At 43.6% G+C, this 18089-nt stretch overlaps 1 protein-coding gene across 2 annotated transcripts in view; it reads left to right on the plus strand.

The window, feature by feature from the left end:
* The window catches only part of LOC119433859 (F-box/WD repeat-containing protein 9), a 29126-nt gene that overhangs the window by 554 nt on the left and 10483 nt on the right, over positions 1 to 18089 (plus strand). Inside the window, exons 1-5 of one of the 2 annotated variants that reach the window (XM_037701134.2) lie at positions 601 to 796; positions 2115 to 2329; positions 6129 to 6268; positions 10088 to 10210; positions 10867 to 10979. In XM_037701134.2, the coding sequence (XP_037557062.1) occupies positions 2131 to 2329; positions 6129 to 6268; positions 10088 to 10210; positions 10867 to 10979 (575 nt within the window). In that variant the 5' untranslated portion in view covers positions 601 to 796; positions 2115 to 2130. Of the gene's footprint in view, positions 1 to 600; positions 797 to 2114; positions 2330 to 6128; positions 6269 to 10087; positions 10211 to 10866; positions 10980 to 18089 lie in introns of those variants that run through there. The other variant, XM_049658621.1, reaches the window with a different exon arrangement.

An 18089-nucleotide genomic window follows, 5' to 3' on the forward strand; every position in this document is an offset into this window, starting at 1 on the left:
TTATTCTCGGGCTATGATTTACCAGCAGAAGGAGCTTGATGTGGGCAAGTTGGTGTAACATACTTCAAAAATAGCGCCTGTCTGTTGTACCTGTCTTCTTTTCGTCCTCGTCTCCTTTGCGCTATTTTGTTTCTTCAAGTATGATTTACCATAATTTAGCGATAGCAATCGAATAGCCCAAATAGCATCCAAATAGCATTGGAATAACCATTTGCACATATGGCACTGTCGTAGCAGACGCCGCATCATCCGCGGCCTTTTCTACACCGATTTAAGGGACAGAACGAAGTGAAATGCTTGCAAGTTGTTTATTTCAAGTTTGTTTATTGTCATTGAGACGCATGTGTACAGTATACTATGCATAAAACCGTTTTTAACGATTTATTGCGCAATAGAGCGGTAGAACATCGCCTAGCGTCACGCGCTGATTACGCTAAAGCACTACCCCTTCATTAATTGAAAAATATATAAATATATATATGGCACAGTGAATTTGTTGATTTCTTTTATATATATTATAAAACGCTGAAATCCGCGCAAACTTAAGCAGAAGTCTGATTAATTAATCTACCAAATTGTCACCGTTGAAAACTAGGTGCCGCTGACGGTAGCCTGCGAAGTTTGTTTTGGTTTGTTCATATGGTTTGTTTTGATGGTGCTTTGGGGATTTCTCGCTGCAAACAGCTGATGTGATGCATTGCCGCTGCTGCCTTTCCTCTTGTCCAAATATGTGAGACCGTTGCTAGGCGTCCCCGTGCATATAACTTGCGGGATCAAATTGGCGCCTTGCAGCGAGGTATGCATCGTTCATATTTCCGTAGACGCGTTCTCTTTTGCGACTGCACGCTTAGGAAGTGTTTGGCTCTGTTGGGATATTCTCGCACGCAACCGGCTGTGCATGGCATTTCGGCTTTCACGCTCTAAAAACAAACCCCTATTTTATGAGTTTGCTGCCTGAACTTAGCCGTCGCATGGCTTGAGTGCGCTCTTTGCAATAAATGCTAGCAAACCATTGACTAAGATGAATTGACAGCTCGCGAGAGGCATTAGGCCATGCAGTTGGGAAATTGCCTGAGCATCCGGTGCCTCTACATTTAATCGACGGTGATGGGCTTCAACCGGATGCTCTTGCTAATGATGCTCTTGTGAGCGGTTGTCTGTTGAGCTTGGTCTGACTGCAGTTCGCGACGATGTTCGACAATGTTTTTGCGGAGGGACGTTTTTTTTTAACTCAAAGGAGATCATTAAAAAATGCATTTGAAAAGTCACGGAGAGCAGCATACGGAAATCCTGGCACGAGCGAAGATACTGCTCCAGGACAGCAGGCCCGGTCTCTACTATGGTCCCTACTGCTCCCCCGGGAAAATCAATGATGTTATTGCGAAGGTAGAGCGCCGTAAGGCGCGACAAAGGTGTAATCCGGCATGACTGACTCAGCACGAGCGCCGCAGCCGCGAGAAAGTCTGTCTGACGTACACCCAGCGACGCAAAAAGTGCCCCGCGACTTATGCAACACCAGTTAGAACCTTGCCGTTCACATTGCCTTCAATCTTTTTTCAAAAATAACTCTGAAGTGGTTGCTTAAAATATTCATCCTGGATATGAAGTCCAGTGTGTGTGTAACAAAATAAGTGGTTTACTTGTATTCTTATCATCAGCTTTCTAGAAATTTGACTCTATAAATTGATCTAGACCTCTGTGTTGTCACCAAAGGCAGATAGCCAACCGAAGTGTGTTTTGAATTCCTTGAGATTGCGTGAAAATCCAGGATGCAGCCGCAACATATGACAATGTACGACAGGTAGCTCCAGCGTCACATCTGTGTTTAGGCAATTAAATGCAGTTTTTACCACAGCAAACATGAGGAGATGGTTAGTTGTTCCACATATGTGGAGATGCAGCTTTTGGCATCTAATCGGAGTATTAAATTTTTAAAAATGCTTTTTATGTTCATGGCATATCAGTAGACAATAAAAACCAGCTTCATAAGTGATTATAATGCCCCATAGCTGTATTCGGGTCTCAAGAGGATATTTATATGTCAGCTATCTTTTTTATGTTGCTGTCATTTATCATATGTTTCGTTAGTGCGTAGAAAACGTAATTTCTTTCAGGCGCATTCCAGAAACCATGGCCGCGCCGGAGACGTCGTCGTTCGAGGCGCTGCCAACCGAAATTCTCTTCAAGATATTTTCTTTACTGGACGCCCAGTTCATTGACCAAGTAATCGGAAAGCTGTGCACTCGTTTTGCGCTGGTGCTCAGCGATCCCAGCTTTTGGCAAGCAAAGCTGGTCACTACGTGGCCCAAGCCGTACCCTGTACCAGCAGGTGAGCGCTGTCAAAGTGCAATTTGTTGTTGCCTGGTAATAAAAGAAACAGTACATACAAGCCGCACACCATATGACAAGCATGAGCGCGCAGTTTTTTTGTTCTTTCATATTGCCCTGTGTCCAGTTGTAAGATCAGGCTGTTACTTTCCTTGCTCGAGCATTCGCAACCAGCCGCAGTCAAATCTGTGACATCATCCGAATGTCGCCTCTGAGCTGATCATCATGCACTGAGTAATGCACATTATCGACTTGGCAGAACTTTGATTTGATGCTTCAGAAAGCACAGAAATCCCGCAGTGAATCTTCGCAGATTGTATACATCTCCCATTTTGATTACAACAGTTGGATCCCTTTGATATTGAGATGTTGAGCTTACAGATTTTTCGTGCAGTGTTATCGAAAATACCGCTATGATTCTTAATTGCCCTTACATTGACCTCAGCAAGAGTGTATGCCCTGGAATTCTGCCTTGTGGCTGCATCTTAACTGAACTTGACAAGTTTTCAGGAACAGGCTGTGAGATGTGCAATGGCCTGTCTGAAACAAACATGTCCATTAAATTAGAAAAAGTTGCAATTATGCCATTGTCAGCACGCTCCAAGTACTTATCCTTGTGGCATAACTTGCTGATGTTTGTATGGGCTCAGCCAACTTGTATATTCTGGGAGCCAAGGAGACATCAGACGTACAAGTTGATCAACTCTGCAGTCAACTTCGAAAGTGTATGCGGCACAATATCTGTGATAAAACTAAATACTTTTGCAGCCAGGGCAGATATGCAAACAGCTGTAGTACATGGGGCCAATGTGGTATCATACTATTCTACTGACTACACTTTAACCTGGTTTGAACAAACAGGCTGATGTGCTAAAGGTATTTGAATATATCGGGAAATCTGATATACTCAAACTCACCTATAACACACTTAAGTGAACTTGCGTGATATGTTCGTTATATCCTCCTCGGGCACGAATTATGATGGACTTTCTATAAATGTGTCAAACTTATGCACCTTCATTGCAATGTTCTTGACACTGCACTGCAGGAAAGACAAGGTGGTAGGATGGTGCTTTGTGTATTTTTTGATGAGTCATCACAATTAGGGAGTAGTTAATCGTCTATTTATTGTTCAGTCAGTAAGGCTCAGTTTTGCATAAAAAATTTATTCACAGGCTTGAAGCATATATGCACAATTTTATTATTGACTGCATGCATTACTAGCAAGGAAAAGTAATTCTGTGTTCCTGCCAGAATGCACCATGTCGAACGTCTCACATCAAACATGGTAGTACCTTCAGCAAAGTGATCGTACAGTATGTATATAGTAGGCAGTAATTATTGCCTGTGCCTTGGAACTGTTTCAAAGCGTCACTACGACTAACATTTTCAATGTGTGAGATTGTGCGGACCTGCTTCAATCCACTTCCGTCAATGTCAGTACAGTACCACAGAAAGTGCTAAAAAAACATTAGAAAAAGAGTAACAAATCTCACCCTGAACACTGAGTTTGCGGCATGCAAGCGGTTTTAATGCGCTGGCAGTGGACACCCTGAGTTCGATATGTTCAGTGTCCAGTTCATTATGAGGGAGTTACTTTACATGGTTATAGGTCTGTATAGCTTTGTGTGTTATTTGCTATGTTCAAGTTCGTTATACAGTACTGATTCAGGTTGGACTGTATGTACTAGCACATACTTCATGGAAATCGACCCTTTTTTATGGAACTCGCACCACACTATAGCCTTGAAGCCCATAGCACTCACATTGTGTTAATGACTTACTGTGCAAGCTTTTGTGAAGAAAAATTTCACCTGAATTTCACAGCAATGAAATAGCTTGACGGCAGGAATGACAGGATTATGTGCCGTCCTGTTGACGAGTGCGTCACCCCATTACAGCGCTGACGTTTTCCAGTTTCCATGCACCAGCTAGCCCTAGTGTGCACCATTTTGAAATGCATTTTTCTCCCAGTGTTGGTACTCTAGCAATAAATGATATAGTGACTACATCATTTAACATTCCATAGGCAAGGTGCTCATCTACACTTGTTACACATGTTGCCAATTAATTTCTGGATTCCGGTATTCGGCGTTATAGCACTTTCCAAGCCTAGATTGAAAATGTTAGCATTGCTTGGCCTATGCACCATGCCAAAAGCTGTGCAGTGCTGATACACAGCTGGTCCTCGCAAAACAAGCAGCAAAGCTTGTTTAAAACAAACAGGATGTTTCGTTTAAAAAAACCTATTTGAAAGCCAGACTAGTTGAAAAGAAACATATATGCTGTGCTCTCTGAACCTGTTTTTTAAGAAGGAACTGACATAATAAAGCTCACCTGCGGTAAGTACTTAGTGCAATCCTTTCACATCAACCATACTCCATTTTGCCAACTTCATGCAGTTCAGTGAAAGCTGTGGGTTGCGTCGGCCAACCATAAAAAAATAGGGGTGAGTGAACAGTAATTTTTGAGACCGGATTGAATACAAATCAAATAGTGCCAGAATCGAATTGAATATTTTTCAAATAGTTTTCCAATTATAAACAGCTGTTTTTACCATTATTATAAAACAATGTTCACATCTTAATAACATTAGCAAGTTTTTGTCATTCCATTGCACATTATGAAGCCTTGTCTATTAAAAGTGTAACTGGAGCATTAGAGTGTAATTTGTTCGTAACTCGAGGACTCTTCGGAGACTGTGAACAATCACGGTTTTACTGGGAAATCCTGGCTCCTTGAGAAACGTTGCCTGCTCCACTATGCAACTTGTCACATTGTATGCCTCCTATGACTGCGTAGATGACATGCACTTTTACTCAATTTTTATGTTGTGTTGAGCATTTTGTTTTAGGACTGAATCGAATAAAACAATATTCTATTCATAATGAGAAAATGTTGAATATTTGCACACCCCTATTAATGGGAACCAGAAGAAGGGCTCCTCTGTCGTCTGCATCTAATCTCCATCTGCATGATGCCGACTGAATGGCAGCGTTACAGAAGGGTTAGCAGTGCACAATGGGCGATCGCTCGTTCCTTATATAGAGCGCACACGCGCCTCTCATTATTCAAACACATGTAGATCTCGGACAGGAGTGCATTGGGGAGAGCACTCCTGGCCCCTCGTAAATGGCGTTTATGGCAGGTGTTCTGTGCTTGGCACCTATTTCAAGAAACATGTCCTCAAATCACGTGGGTGAAATGCACCGATGTTCCAGTTAACAATAATCAGTACTGTGAAAACGTCTAGATGCGGATAAACCCTCTGTACTCCATTTTCATGCATAGAAAGATATGCAACGAAGGGACTTCTCCCGCTTACTCGCATTCGTGACCACAAAGTAGTGCCTTTCATCTGAAAGGAAAGATATAGGTACGCATCATGTAATTCGATGTCACATTAGGTCTCGTGCTTTTATTTTGAAAAATACAATGTAATTATTAAGTGGGAGCCATCATAGATCTGAACCTGTTTACCACTAAGCAAGCAGAGTAACTCGTTTTTGCGACCAAGTGCCACAGCACACTGCTCACGCTCGCGACCAAAGCATAGTACGTCGCATTCTGGCAACACAAAGGTGCTGAAATAGTACATGATTTGATGTGGCATTCATCCACAAGTTGTAGTTGCAATATATGAAGTATTAATTTCGTAGAAAGCATCGCAGATAAGAAACAGCAGCATTGCCTGCTAAGTATAAAACGGAGTGTTAGGGTTGACAACACCTTTGTGTAACAGTTGAACAAAACTTGTTTCAACGTGCTCACGATTCTCACTTGCCTTCTCCCGACACTAGATGAGAACTTCGACTGGAAAGAAGCATGCGTTCAAAGGGAGCGGCACTTCAACCAGTGGACCAACTGGGAGGATGAGATGAAATCCATTCGTATTGCTGACGCACACATAGGGCTGATACACTCAGTCCTGTTGATGAATGTAAGTAAGGCGTTTTATTATGTTTCCATAAGTAGTCAACATAGGTTGTTTTTGGCCGTCCCTGGCCATTGCACCAATAAACCACATATATCATCATCATCAAAGGCGTATATGTATGGAAAAAAAGGCTGTTAAGTGTGGTCAGCTGAACAGTCACTATGAGCATTGGCAACTTGCCACTTCAGATGTTCTTCTTCATATTTCACTTAAATAAAATATGAGTTAAACGTGTGCTCCATGAAGACATGGTTAATTACATCCGGCTGTTGGAGTCATCAAAATGACATTACAGCTTTTGTATTATAATTATTTGTGAGAACCCGTTCTACCTCTGTATGCCCTTTCCACCACCACTGAGAAAACAAAGTAGGATTTCTCTAAGGTAGCTTGTGCCTCAGAGAAATTTCAGAAATCTCTGTGATCTTCATGTTTGTTTTCCCAGTTTATATGCTCGTAGTGTAAAACATAGAAACTATTGAAGTTTTGAAAAGTTCTGAGGAGGAACAAAGGGCTGAACGTGCATTAGTCCAACCGTATAAAAGGACATTTCTTGCTCACACAGCACTCATCACTCGCACCATCTCTCTTTGCAGCTGCATAACTGCGACACCCCTAGTAGAAGTCCCATGAAAAAAAAAAAAAACTGTCGTTGAGTCTCGCCACTGGGCATGAGTATCTGGCATCTGGCGGAAAAGCCGACGTTCAGGAAACACGAAAGTTGAGCAAGGGAAAATGAACGTCGGACGACGTGAGAGAGCTCCCACAGATTCATATCGCACATTTTCATCATTCATACCTTTTTTTCTTGCAATTTTTTAAAAAGAAGATATCGGTGAGGCTTCAGTGCACATTATTCCTTTGTGCATTGTGCTTCGCAAGCAGCGTCACAAGGACAGTGAACAAGACAGTGCAAGGCGTCTTGAAGTGCAGCATGTGCAACTGTTTAGCCATTACCCATTTTAGTGAAACTGGTATACACAACTGTTGCTCTCTAAGTGCAGTTGTGTGACATTTTCTTAGTCTTCATTACGGGTTAAGCTCATGAGGTGATAACGCATTGCGTAGTGAATAAACCTTAACCTGTTCATAATACCGTGTACTATCACCACGCCTTTTTCTGCCATCGACGTAGCACTAAAAGGCATAGTCGGTGGTAGTGCTACCTCAAGGAAAAGGAGCTGCTAAAATGCAGCTTATCATTGAAGTAGTAACTTATTAAAAACAGTTATCGAATAAGTAAATTAGGAGGCTGTGGGCATAGTAACTGTCTCTCTTTTCACCCAACGTCAGAGCTATCCAGGGACCATGGAAAAGGCTCATAATAACAAGAGTAATAAGAGAGAAGGGACAGGGAAGTTAGAATAAAAGTGCCTGTGGATCACAGAAAATAAGAGCACCAATCAAATAGATTCACATAATCAATAGAGTTTAGTAGAGTTCAATAGAGTTCACTCAGTAGCTCAATGGTTGTGGTATTCTGCTGCTCAGCATGATGTCATGGGTTCTATTCCTAACCACGAAAGCCGCATTCTGATCAGGGTGAAATGTAAAAAAGACTTGTGTGCTTAGATTTAGGTGCACATTAAATAACCACAGGTGGCCAAAATTTATCGGGAGCCCTCCGCTGTGATGCCTCTCATAGTCGCAGTGCTGCTTTCGAACCTTAAATTCCAAGAATCCAAGCAGTACAGTTGGGGTTGTTTTGAAAATTTTCTGGGTTACGCATGGAGAATGTGATGTCTCGGGCCAGCTCTGCCTTTACATCCAACCAAGACTCCGTTGGGCCGCTATTTTTTAGCGATGCGTTATGCTTTATTCTATACTAGTCTTATCATCCACCACTCACGGCTGGCTGATCAGGTTGATGGCGTGAGTGGACCGTTGCTCTGACCACTGACCAGGCGTGAAAAGTACAAAAAGGCATTAGCATCGGAAAGGCATCGCTACAAAATACCGGCCCTGATGCGAGGTTTTGTTGGCTGTGGCTAAGAGTGTAGCCTTTACAAAGTCTTCTGCCTTCCGTATTGGGATGGCTGACAACGCTGCTTGTGTGATGACTGTAGTCGCGGCGAGATGCCAAAACATGCCTCGTGTGACCGTCCTCGACAGTGTCAAAAGACAACCACTTGCGACTGCGCTAGCTCGCTGTGGCGACAGACTATTGTCAGAAAAAATCATTTTAGAATACCGATTTGACAAGCCGTTGCAGCAGAGGGCTATGAATGCAATGTCGCAATTCTTAAGCACAACAACCTTGAGCTCGGGGGCTCCTATCCAAATACATGGGAAAGGATAGATAGTTTTCGTCAGCAACCACTGCTCCAAATTTGGTCATGTGTGTTGTATTAAAAAAAAAAAAAAGTTAAAGTTTAGTGACTGCTGGAAGCGGAATTTTGATTTAGACCATCAGTATTTTTACAAAAAAGATGTTCAATATTGCAAATTTTCAGAAAACGAAACTATGAAGTTTATAACTCTGTAACTCGGCAAGGAAAAATGATATCAAAATTCTGGAAATTTTATCAATAGTGCATCTAACGCGGACAAAATTGGTGTATTATACGCTGATCTGCAATGTACTGTTATGTGAGTATGACAAGTCTTGTAAACATTGTAACTAATTCACGTAAGCTGTAAATTTATGCATCAAATTTGTCCGCTTTATATGCTCTAATGGTGATATGTAATTTTGATGCAGATCGAGGGACAAATTTGTAAACTTCAAGCTTCCATTTTCTTTAAACTTACAATAAAAAAAGATCCTTGTTAAAATTCAGGCCCTAAATAAAAATTTCGCTGCCAAAAGTCACTAAAAGTTAACTTTCTCTCTAAAATGCAACAAATTTCATTAAAGTCAGCCCAGGCTTATCTCAGAAAAGCATTTTTACGTTTTACATGTATTTGAATAGGCGGCATCGGAGTTGGGCCCGAGCTAAAGCTTCCTCTTAACACGCACACGTGTACTCACGCTCACCTACCTACCTACTACACACACAAGTAGAGTAGTGAACAAAACAATAAGATACAATAGTTTACATTTTGTGTTCTGTGAACTAAATTGCTCGTTATGTTGGTGCTGCATTATGCCAGACTGCTAGCCTAGGGAAATAGACTCTTGAACACACGCCGCCATGTTATGTTTTTCACGCCGTATAGCCCACCCATCATGCACGCAACTTGCACATTCCAAGAATGTACCACAAGGAAACCGTATACATCAACCAGATATGTCAAAATATGTGCGCACTGGTGAGATAAATTTTAATGATGGGTGGATAGGTTAGCCGACCAAAGGGCTTGGCGTGCTACTACGTGTTTAATATATATAACAAAAGACCAAAGGAGAAGAGAAAAGAAGAAAAAAATTGACACGCATCCACTAACACCCACTTATAAAGGCGGGCAATAATAAGCACCATGAAATGAACAAAGCGGAAAGTGGAGCGTTATGGCACCGTCAATAAACAGAATGTTATCCATCTCTGTCCCTCCAGCTACACCAGAGCACACCCTGTTTGACACTATCGAAAACAACAGCAACTAACTAAATAGCTTAGGAACATCGGCAATGAAACGGCAATATAATGTCTTTTTGTTCACTGCTGTACTTTCTACACACACAAAAACATACAACGTACAAGCAGCTCACATATGTGTGAGAGCCCCCCCCCCCTAGAGCAAAAGACTTTAAGCGCTTCCCCCAGTGTAGGGCACCAAAGTGGATTTTTGGTTCTGGTTAACTGTTTTTGCCTTTATCCTTCTGTCAACTCTCTCTCCTCAAACTTCATGAATTAAAACTAATCAACTGCGTTCTTTCAGGGTGGGTCATTGTGTGTCACTGGGTCTCGTGATCGAGATCTAAAAGTTTGGGATGTCAGGGACCGGGACAGAGCTACGGAAGGGGAAGGCCTTCCCCTTCATACGGCCACTGACGCGCATGAGGTGTGTACTAGCAGTCGTCCTTCCATTCGTCCGTCTAATTGCTTATTGTTTGCAAATGCTTTACATGTGGGGTTGAATGCATAGAAGGAGGTCCCATAGGTAAGGGCTGCAAGGGGACCTCTTACGCTGGAGTGCATGAGGAAAAGTGATTGAAGTGACAGTGCTGCAACTAATAATATTGTGTGTTACGCCTTTCGCGGGCGTAACAATATTGTTCTGTAAAACAAAAAGACAGTTAGAACGCTGATAGTAAACATGATAAAAGCAATGTCTATTTTCTGTTAGAAACAGTACTAGTGTTTTCTGAAAGGTAACAAAGTGTACCGATAATTTAGATCGTTAGGCAAGTTATTCCAAAGTGCTGCTTGTACTGTTTGGGGTTATTCTGTAAGAGTCCACCTAGTGGACTGTCCATTTCGGCTCTCGCTGGCTGGCTGCAGCTGTACGAGCGAGAAGGAGACTGACTGGGCGCACCTGTCTCCTCACTCGTGCAGCTGCAGCCAGTCAGTAGTGGCCGAAATGGACAGTCCACTAGGTGGACTCTTACAGAATACTCCTCCTGCACTAGGTTTGCCTGTACTGAACTAGGCTCGCTTTTGGTATCGAGTGCATGGAACATGTTCGTTCTGTGCATTTGGTTCGTTTATTTGCCACAGGGTTGGATTTGGGCGCTGCACTGTGTAGGCAACAAGCTGCTCACCAGTTCTTTTGACAGCACCCTCAAGCTGTGGGACGTTGAGTGTGGACTCCGCGAACTCAAATGCTTCACGTGAGTTCATCACTTTATGCCTCAGCTGGCTCCGTGGTGTTGCACACAGTGGCGGAACAGCTGCACCAATTTTGCCAAATTGTGCCAGAGCGGGCCTTTGCGCCATCCTGCTCCAAAACGGCATTTTAGCGGAAAATTGCGCCAAGTCTGCACTAAAAAAGCATTAGAGCTGCCTCGCTAGTACAACTGAAGCAAAAACCTAAAACACAATTATGTGACATTCTGCATGCTCTGGTGTGATGTTATGTTTATTTATTTATTTTTTTCATCTTAATTGAATGTCCTGATAACTTTCCCATGCGATCATCATCATCATGATGAACCGAGCGGACATTGCCACGAACCCTTTTCTCATGGGCACCACCATATACAGTGTAGACCGCTTATAATGTAAGTTGCCGGAGTCGCGAATATCCGCACTATAAGCAGTACCGCACTATAACCAAAGCAACAATTTTCAAGGCCCGCACATATGCAAAACATGTGCACCGAGCCGCCACACGTATGCGAAAGTCGAGGAAGGCGACTAGAACGCGTACATTCAATTTACAGTCGAATCTCGTTAATTCGAACCAAATCACGCAGCGGCGCCTCCAACCGGCATTGCTCTGCACCGCCATAGAGTAAAAGCTTAGGAGAGGCCCCTCAATGTCGCGCGCGAAAATAAAAAAAAGAAAGAAAAAAAAAACGCGGCGGAAATTTCACCCTCTCTCAAATGGCAAGGTCGCCGATTCTGCGTTGCGCCAGAACATGCGTGTACGTGCCGACGTCTCTGCCACGCTACCGTAGCCACGCGTAGAAAATGGCAGTGAACCCTTCTTTCTCCTTTATGCTTCCTCTACTTTCTAGTCACGTGTTGACCTTGCACGCTGCAGCTATGGTGCAGATGGAAGCAGCGGCGCTGTCCCAGGCCGGCCAACGAAACTGCCCATGCCGGCAAACGCCTGCTTCCCGTTAACGGCAGAAAACGAAACTTCGGGGATCGAGCTGACGCCGGGCCGGCTGTAGCGGCGGCGGGCACGCACGGTGACAGTCGAAAGTGAGGGAGCTACGAGAGAGGGTGAGGGGAACCACCGAAGCGGCGGAGTTGCTGAGGCGAAATCCGCTTTCCTGCCGCCCTCCTCCCTCACATTCCACGGTTTCCGCGTGCGCCCTTCGCCGTGCCGGCGCCGCCCGCTCCCTGAAGTTTCGTTTACTGCCGTTATCGGGAAGCAAGCTTTGGCCAGCGTTGACAGTTTCGTGGCCCTCGCCCGGTATTCGCGCCATGATATGTCACGACTCGCACTCAAGATTCTGGTTTCAGCCTCACTGGCTGTTCGTTCGCACCATGTGCCCTTCTTCTCCACTTCGTCTCTCTTTCTTCCTCGAGCACTCCTAGGGGCGCCCGTTTGAGGGGAGCGTTTGCTGTCCCCGCTCGACTTCCGTACTCCCAGGCAGCCGCACTGTAACCGGTATTTCGTTTCCTGCAACTGCACTATAAGCGATACGTGTATACATGGAATGCTATGGGAAGATTAACGGGAGTCTGAAAAGACTGCGCTAGATCCGGTCCTGCACTATAAGCAGTTACGTTATAAGTGGTCTATACTGTATTGCATAGGCAGTTGCGCCATCTATGAGCTTTCTGATTGCAGGCTTAGGCGAACGCTTCATGCTGCATGCCAGGTGTACATATGTCAGCAGTTGCTGGTTATTGTTTTCGGGCTCGCATGGTCTGCTTGATATGACATGGCATCTTGGACGTTGGAAACAGTTCTGAGAGACGTACTGAAGTGGTTTAACTTGGCTTAGCCGAATTTTCAGCTGCAGGTGAGGCAGATGGAGCGCCTAGCATGATGTGTCAGTGCATGCTTCAGCCTACAGTCAGCCTTGCAGATCCGTCGTGTATTTATAAAAATTTATTTCACAAATGTGCCCTTATTGCGACACTCTCTATTTCTAGCCTGTGGCTTAGCAGCAAATGGTATTAAAAACATACACAATGATCGTAACAACATGGGTACCATTCTGCTGTTGCTTTGACATGTGCTCAAACTGTTATCTGTAGATACATTGTGTGTCTACCTCATTTGTTGGATGCAGTTTTCGCCCTTGAATTAAATATCATTGGTTAGCAACAACAGCATACCGTACAGTGAATCATGCTTGTCATACCGTGCAGTGAATCATGCTTGTTGAGTGTGGCTGTGAACTGCGTGAGCATCCGGAGCAGTGGTAGCTGCTGGGTTATAGATCTGTTTGTTTTATAGCGCATGGACCAAGCATGTGGCATGACCATGCATGGTCTTACTGCGGTGTTAGCCCCCAATTTTTCTGTTCTTTTTTTTTCCCCGGTGAAAGATGGCAACCACTTTTACTGATAGACCACTCTTGACAAGTGCGATTCAAACTGTAAAACCCGCAAAAGGATAAAAACCAATTTGTTTGTTTGGCCTTGTTCAGCCCATCCTCTATGGTGCACTCAACCATTTTACAGAAATTTTGTCCTCACAAATAGTCGTCTCATTATTTTTGTGTGATCCTCTTTAAATATCACTGCTTGACAGGGCAAAGAGGCAATGCCAAAATTGGTTTGCCAACTGCAGTGATCCCTGTGTTGAGCCATGCCATCGGTTTCACACAGGAAGGCCAACATAGACGTAGCATACTACTATATATGCTTGAAATGTGTAGAAAGGACGCCGGTGGCTAACACACATATTCTATAACAACTGGCGCTTAGATGTTTTGGGGTTGCATTGGGTCGGCCATGCATGAACACTCTTACGTTTAAGTTTCCATGCCAAGCGATCAGGTACAATGGGCTTCTTCGATTTTTCACTTCTGGCTACCCGCGGACTGCCAGAGCCAGCCAGAGGACCTTTGTTTTTCTTGGGTTGCTCCGCCCACCGCGTGACGCACTTCCACTGCGCGTTCGTTTTACTCGGGCTGGACGGTTCTGGCTATCCGCGGGCTGCCAGAACCTGCCAGGACGATTTTGTTCTGGCTGCTCTCTGGAAGTTCTCTGGCTAGCAGACGACAAAAAGAGGCGATGAGCACTCGCCGCCATCTTTGTGGGGAGTTGACGCATGGCAGCGTGAGCGCTTGAGGACTTTTACCTTGCTCAGCCAACTGGCTTGCGTCGAACGCTAGCGCGCGCCGCCCTGGCTGTTGTGGTTTTGGACTTCGTCTCGCATACTTGTCGGCGCGGTGCGTGGATTGCTGATTGTGTTGCTTCTAGCGTTATCTCACTAGGGTTCTAACGCACCGTTCCGCCTTGTGAGGCGGTGCCTTACGAGCGGCGGCGAACCATTTGAAGCTTTCTTTTTTGTGTGTGTGTATGGTGTGAATACTTCTTCCCCGCCGTAAATAGTGTGCGCGGCGCTGTCACCGTGGGCACTGTCGATTATGCTTGCATGGTATTTTCATCGTGTTCCGCGCAAGTTGTTTGCGAAGTTGTAGACTCTCAATTCCCACACATTGCGGTGCCTTTTCGGTTCATCTTTCTCTAGTGGTATCCCTTTTCACATCGCTCGTGTATATGCGGCAATATCTTTTTTCTGCAGTTATATACCGAAGGCGTCACAGCTAGCCCATGTTCTATCTGTCTCTCTGTCGTATGCTTGGGTGGCAGCTCGAAACCGCCATTGACGTTAAAGGAATGCACATGGTTGAGATGAATAGTGGCCACATGTATATTAGGTTAATTATTGCTCTCATGATCGACCAATACTATTTTTCGTGTAATGCTTTTCGCTGGTAATTGAGAAACGCTTCAATACAGCGTCGGGGATTAACCCACTGCTAAACACCGAGGCCGCATGTTTCAGCTTCGCTGGTTAACCATCTGTACGGAGTGCTCGGGCGGTGTTTTTTTGTTTTTTTGTTTTTTGCTCACTTGAAACGTGGTGATATTTGCAAACGCCTGTTATAGGTCAATATTATAGAAGCAGCTTTATCCCGAGATATGCGCATAGGGAGAAGCATTCCATTAAAAATTAAGCTAGCCTGGCAATTTTTATAATGAATAATGCATTGATATGTATATATCTGGCTTTATATTTGTTGACTATTTCCATTAATATTGAGGTCATATTGTGTATGGATGTAGTGCGCTCAGCACTGCGTCAATAGGGCTTATCACTGTGCCAATCAGCTTTCTGCCTGTGGCAAGACTTGCGGCGGAAGGTAAAATGGCTGTTCCACCACTGTGTACGCAGTGTGCTATCTGCAAGCACAGAAACCTTCTTGTATTTGAATACTGTACCTGCAGTAACCGTGTCATGCCTGTCCACTAGCAATGTTTGAGATTTTGCAATGGTTTTTAGCAATATTGAAAGCTGGCATTTTGACTTCCAGAGTGTCTGGCTAGGTGCCAGTCTTCTTGGAAGGTTTCTGCTCTGCAGCACAGAGTTTGTAATATTTTATAACACACACCGTTGGTTAAGTTTCTAATCTGGCCATTCCTAACAGATAGAGTGATAAGATTAGGAAATTTGCAAGCATAGAATGGGTTGAGTTGACATAGGAACGAGGTAAGTGGAGATTCCTGACTGAGGGTTTTGGTTTTTCAGTGGAGTTAAAATAGCCTTATGATGATGATGTGTGGTCACTCGTTTTCCAACAGTGACTTGGAACATCTGTACATTAAGTGCCCTGGAAAGGCTACGAATGATTCGCTGCTAGATTATTGTGCCTAAAGAATTTCGTGTTACAGGTGTTTTAGTTTCACTGTTCTTTCTTTTTCTCCTTCTTGGCAATATGTTTGAGAAGTAGCTATTTATTCTCACAAGAATGTTTTGTTGCCTAAGAAATTGTGCGTTATCAAAGATGTGTAATGCATTTTATTATGAGGCATGCTGTTGTGAGCAGTGAGCATTCTTTCATATTAGTGTATTATTACAGTCAACCTCGTTAATTCGACCCCCTCGGGATCGATGAAATTGATCGAATTATCCGGCGGGTCGTATTAAACAACATGCAGAAAAACAGCCAAATCACACCGCTGATTCATTTGGCAGTACTTGCTTGAGTTTAACACGCCTCCGAATCAAACGCACGCCTACTTTGTGCGTGTCCAAAGTAGAAAACTAACATAGAAATTAAAAGCTCCTAACCAAAGTAGAAATCTAACGCGCACCCAATATTTTAAAATGGCGGCTGGTTTCCTAAAGGCAGCTTCACCGCCATACAGCCATGTTATGCGACAAAGCGTACGAACGCCGTGAAGGTGGTTTTGGTTTCGTATCTCATTGCACCACACTGGCAATTTTCGGTCCAATTTCCTTGGAAAACTAAAGGTGCCTGTTATAATCGGGTAAATACTGTAATCAGACACTGTGAGCTACCGTTATGGCTTGAAAATCTACCTAGGGCGGCCGAAAAATAGGAGTTTTCGACTGGAGATGACGTGTGTTCAATGCATTCACTGTCACCTAAACTCCGCTGAGACACGCTGCTCTAAAGGGATTGTTATGGGGGTCACCATAGGGGTCAGGCGTGTGCGTGTTGACTCATCAAGTTTGAATTATCAGGCAAATGGCAACTTTAGAATCGAAATAGTGAACATTCGGGCGCATGGAAATTCATGGGCGACGGCAGGGACCTTCGGTCGTGATTGAATTACTTATATGCCTGAAAAGTGCATTCATTATTCTTTTTTTTATGTATTACATAAAATAATGAGTGCAGTAGTTCCTTCACGAAAAAAAAAAATGTTGCATAACCTACAAAAAACACTCATTTTCCATGGCAGGGAAAGAGTTAAGGATCGAGACACCTGTCTTGAATTCCGGACTGCACAGAAGTGACTTCTACCAAAATAAACCTAAAGAAATGCAGTCTACTGTATTTCTGCTCATCTTCTCATCTTCTGTTATGTTGTAATACAGACTGCAAGTGCAGATGAATAATTGAATCGATGAATTAGTGGTATCAGTAGGTTTATTTTGGTAGAAGGCACTTCTGTGCAGTCCGGAATTCAAGACAGTTGTTCTGTCCTTAACTCTTTCCCTGCCATGGGGGAAATGGGTATTTTTTGTAGGTTACACAACATTTCTTTTTTTACTGAAGGAACTACTGCACTAATCATTTATCTAATACATAAAAAAAAGAAGAATGAATGCACTTTTCAGACGTATAAGTGTTATTAATGAGATGTATGTCATAAAAAATATATAAATTGCCAAAATAAAGATTGTGGAATAAAATTTAACAAAGTTTGTAACGACATGCTTGGCATCTACTAAGAAAAAAAAATGAGACGAAAATTAAGAGATATACAAGATGTATTGCTGTCTAATAGGCACTATCTGCAGAAAAATCAAAATTTTTAATTGAGCAGGTATTCCTCTACAAAAATTTAGCTGCAAGCACTACAGTTGGGCATGCCGAGCTGCAGCTGCCGGTGTTGCGGTCTGGTTTGCGTCGTCATCGCTCTTAGAGTCAAAGTCTAACGAAAAAGCAGCATCCTCAGACTCGCTGCTGCTCGATCCATCGATAAAATCAGCCACAGACGCAGTGGAATCACGAGATCTGTGACCTTTCGAAGCGCACATGCCGCTCTCGGAGGTGGCCATCTTTGCTTTTTACTTTGACGATTGCAAAACTTCAGAGTGCGTTCAAAAATCACCGCCTCGCGGAAGAAAAAGTGAACTGCTTAGAAAACTATAGTTCTCCTCCTTCACATCCAATAGTGCAGTGTGTTCATGAGCGGCACGAAAGGTCTCGAAAGCGGCGTTTCATACCATCGATAGTGGGCTAACGATGCCCAATGGGTGCGGTACAGTTGGTACAGTTAAGTAACTTCATTTGGTTAGACGTCTTTGCATATCACTTTAGCTACATTTCCCTTGTTCTTGTCAATGCTTCTGTACACTTTCACCCGTCTTTCTGGCTTCATTGGCATTCTCTTATTCTGATGGTGAGATAAATTATTTCTTGTCCATACGTGATGAGACTTGGGAATTAGTCTGATGTAGGAAGCCCACCTTTTGTTACAGCTGTCTTGTGTCTGGACTGTAAAACATGTCCTGAGGCAAAGATCCAAGACCTGTAGTGAAATCTATCACTGACACAAAAGCGAGAAGAATCAAAGGAACCGAAGGGTTTGACTTATTGTTAGGAGCAACC

Source organism: Dermacentor silvarum, chromosome 11 (assembly GCF_013339745.2).
Source record: "Dermacentor silvarum isolate Dsil-2018 chromosome 11, BIME_Dsil_1.4, whole genome shotgun sequence".
In the NCBI taxonomy this organism is placed as follows: domain Eukaryota; kingdom Metazoa; phylum Arthropoda; class Arachnida; order Ixodida; family Ixodidae; genus Dermacentor; species Dermacentor silvarum.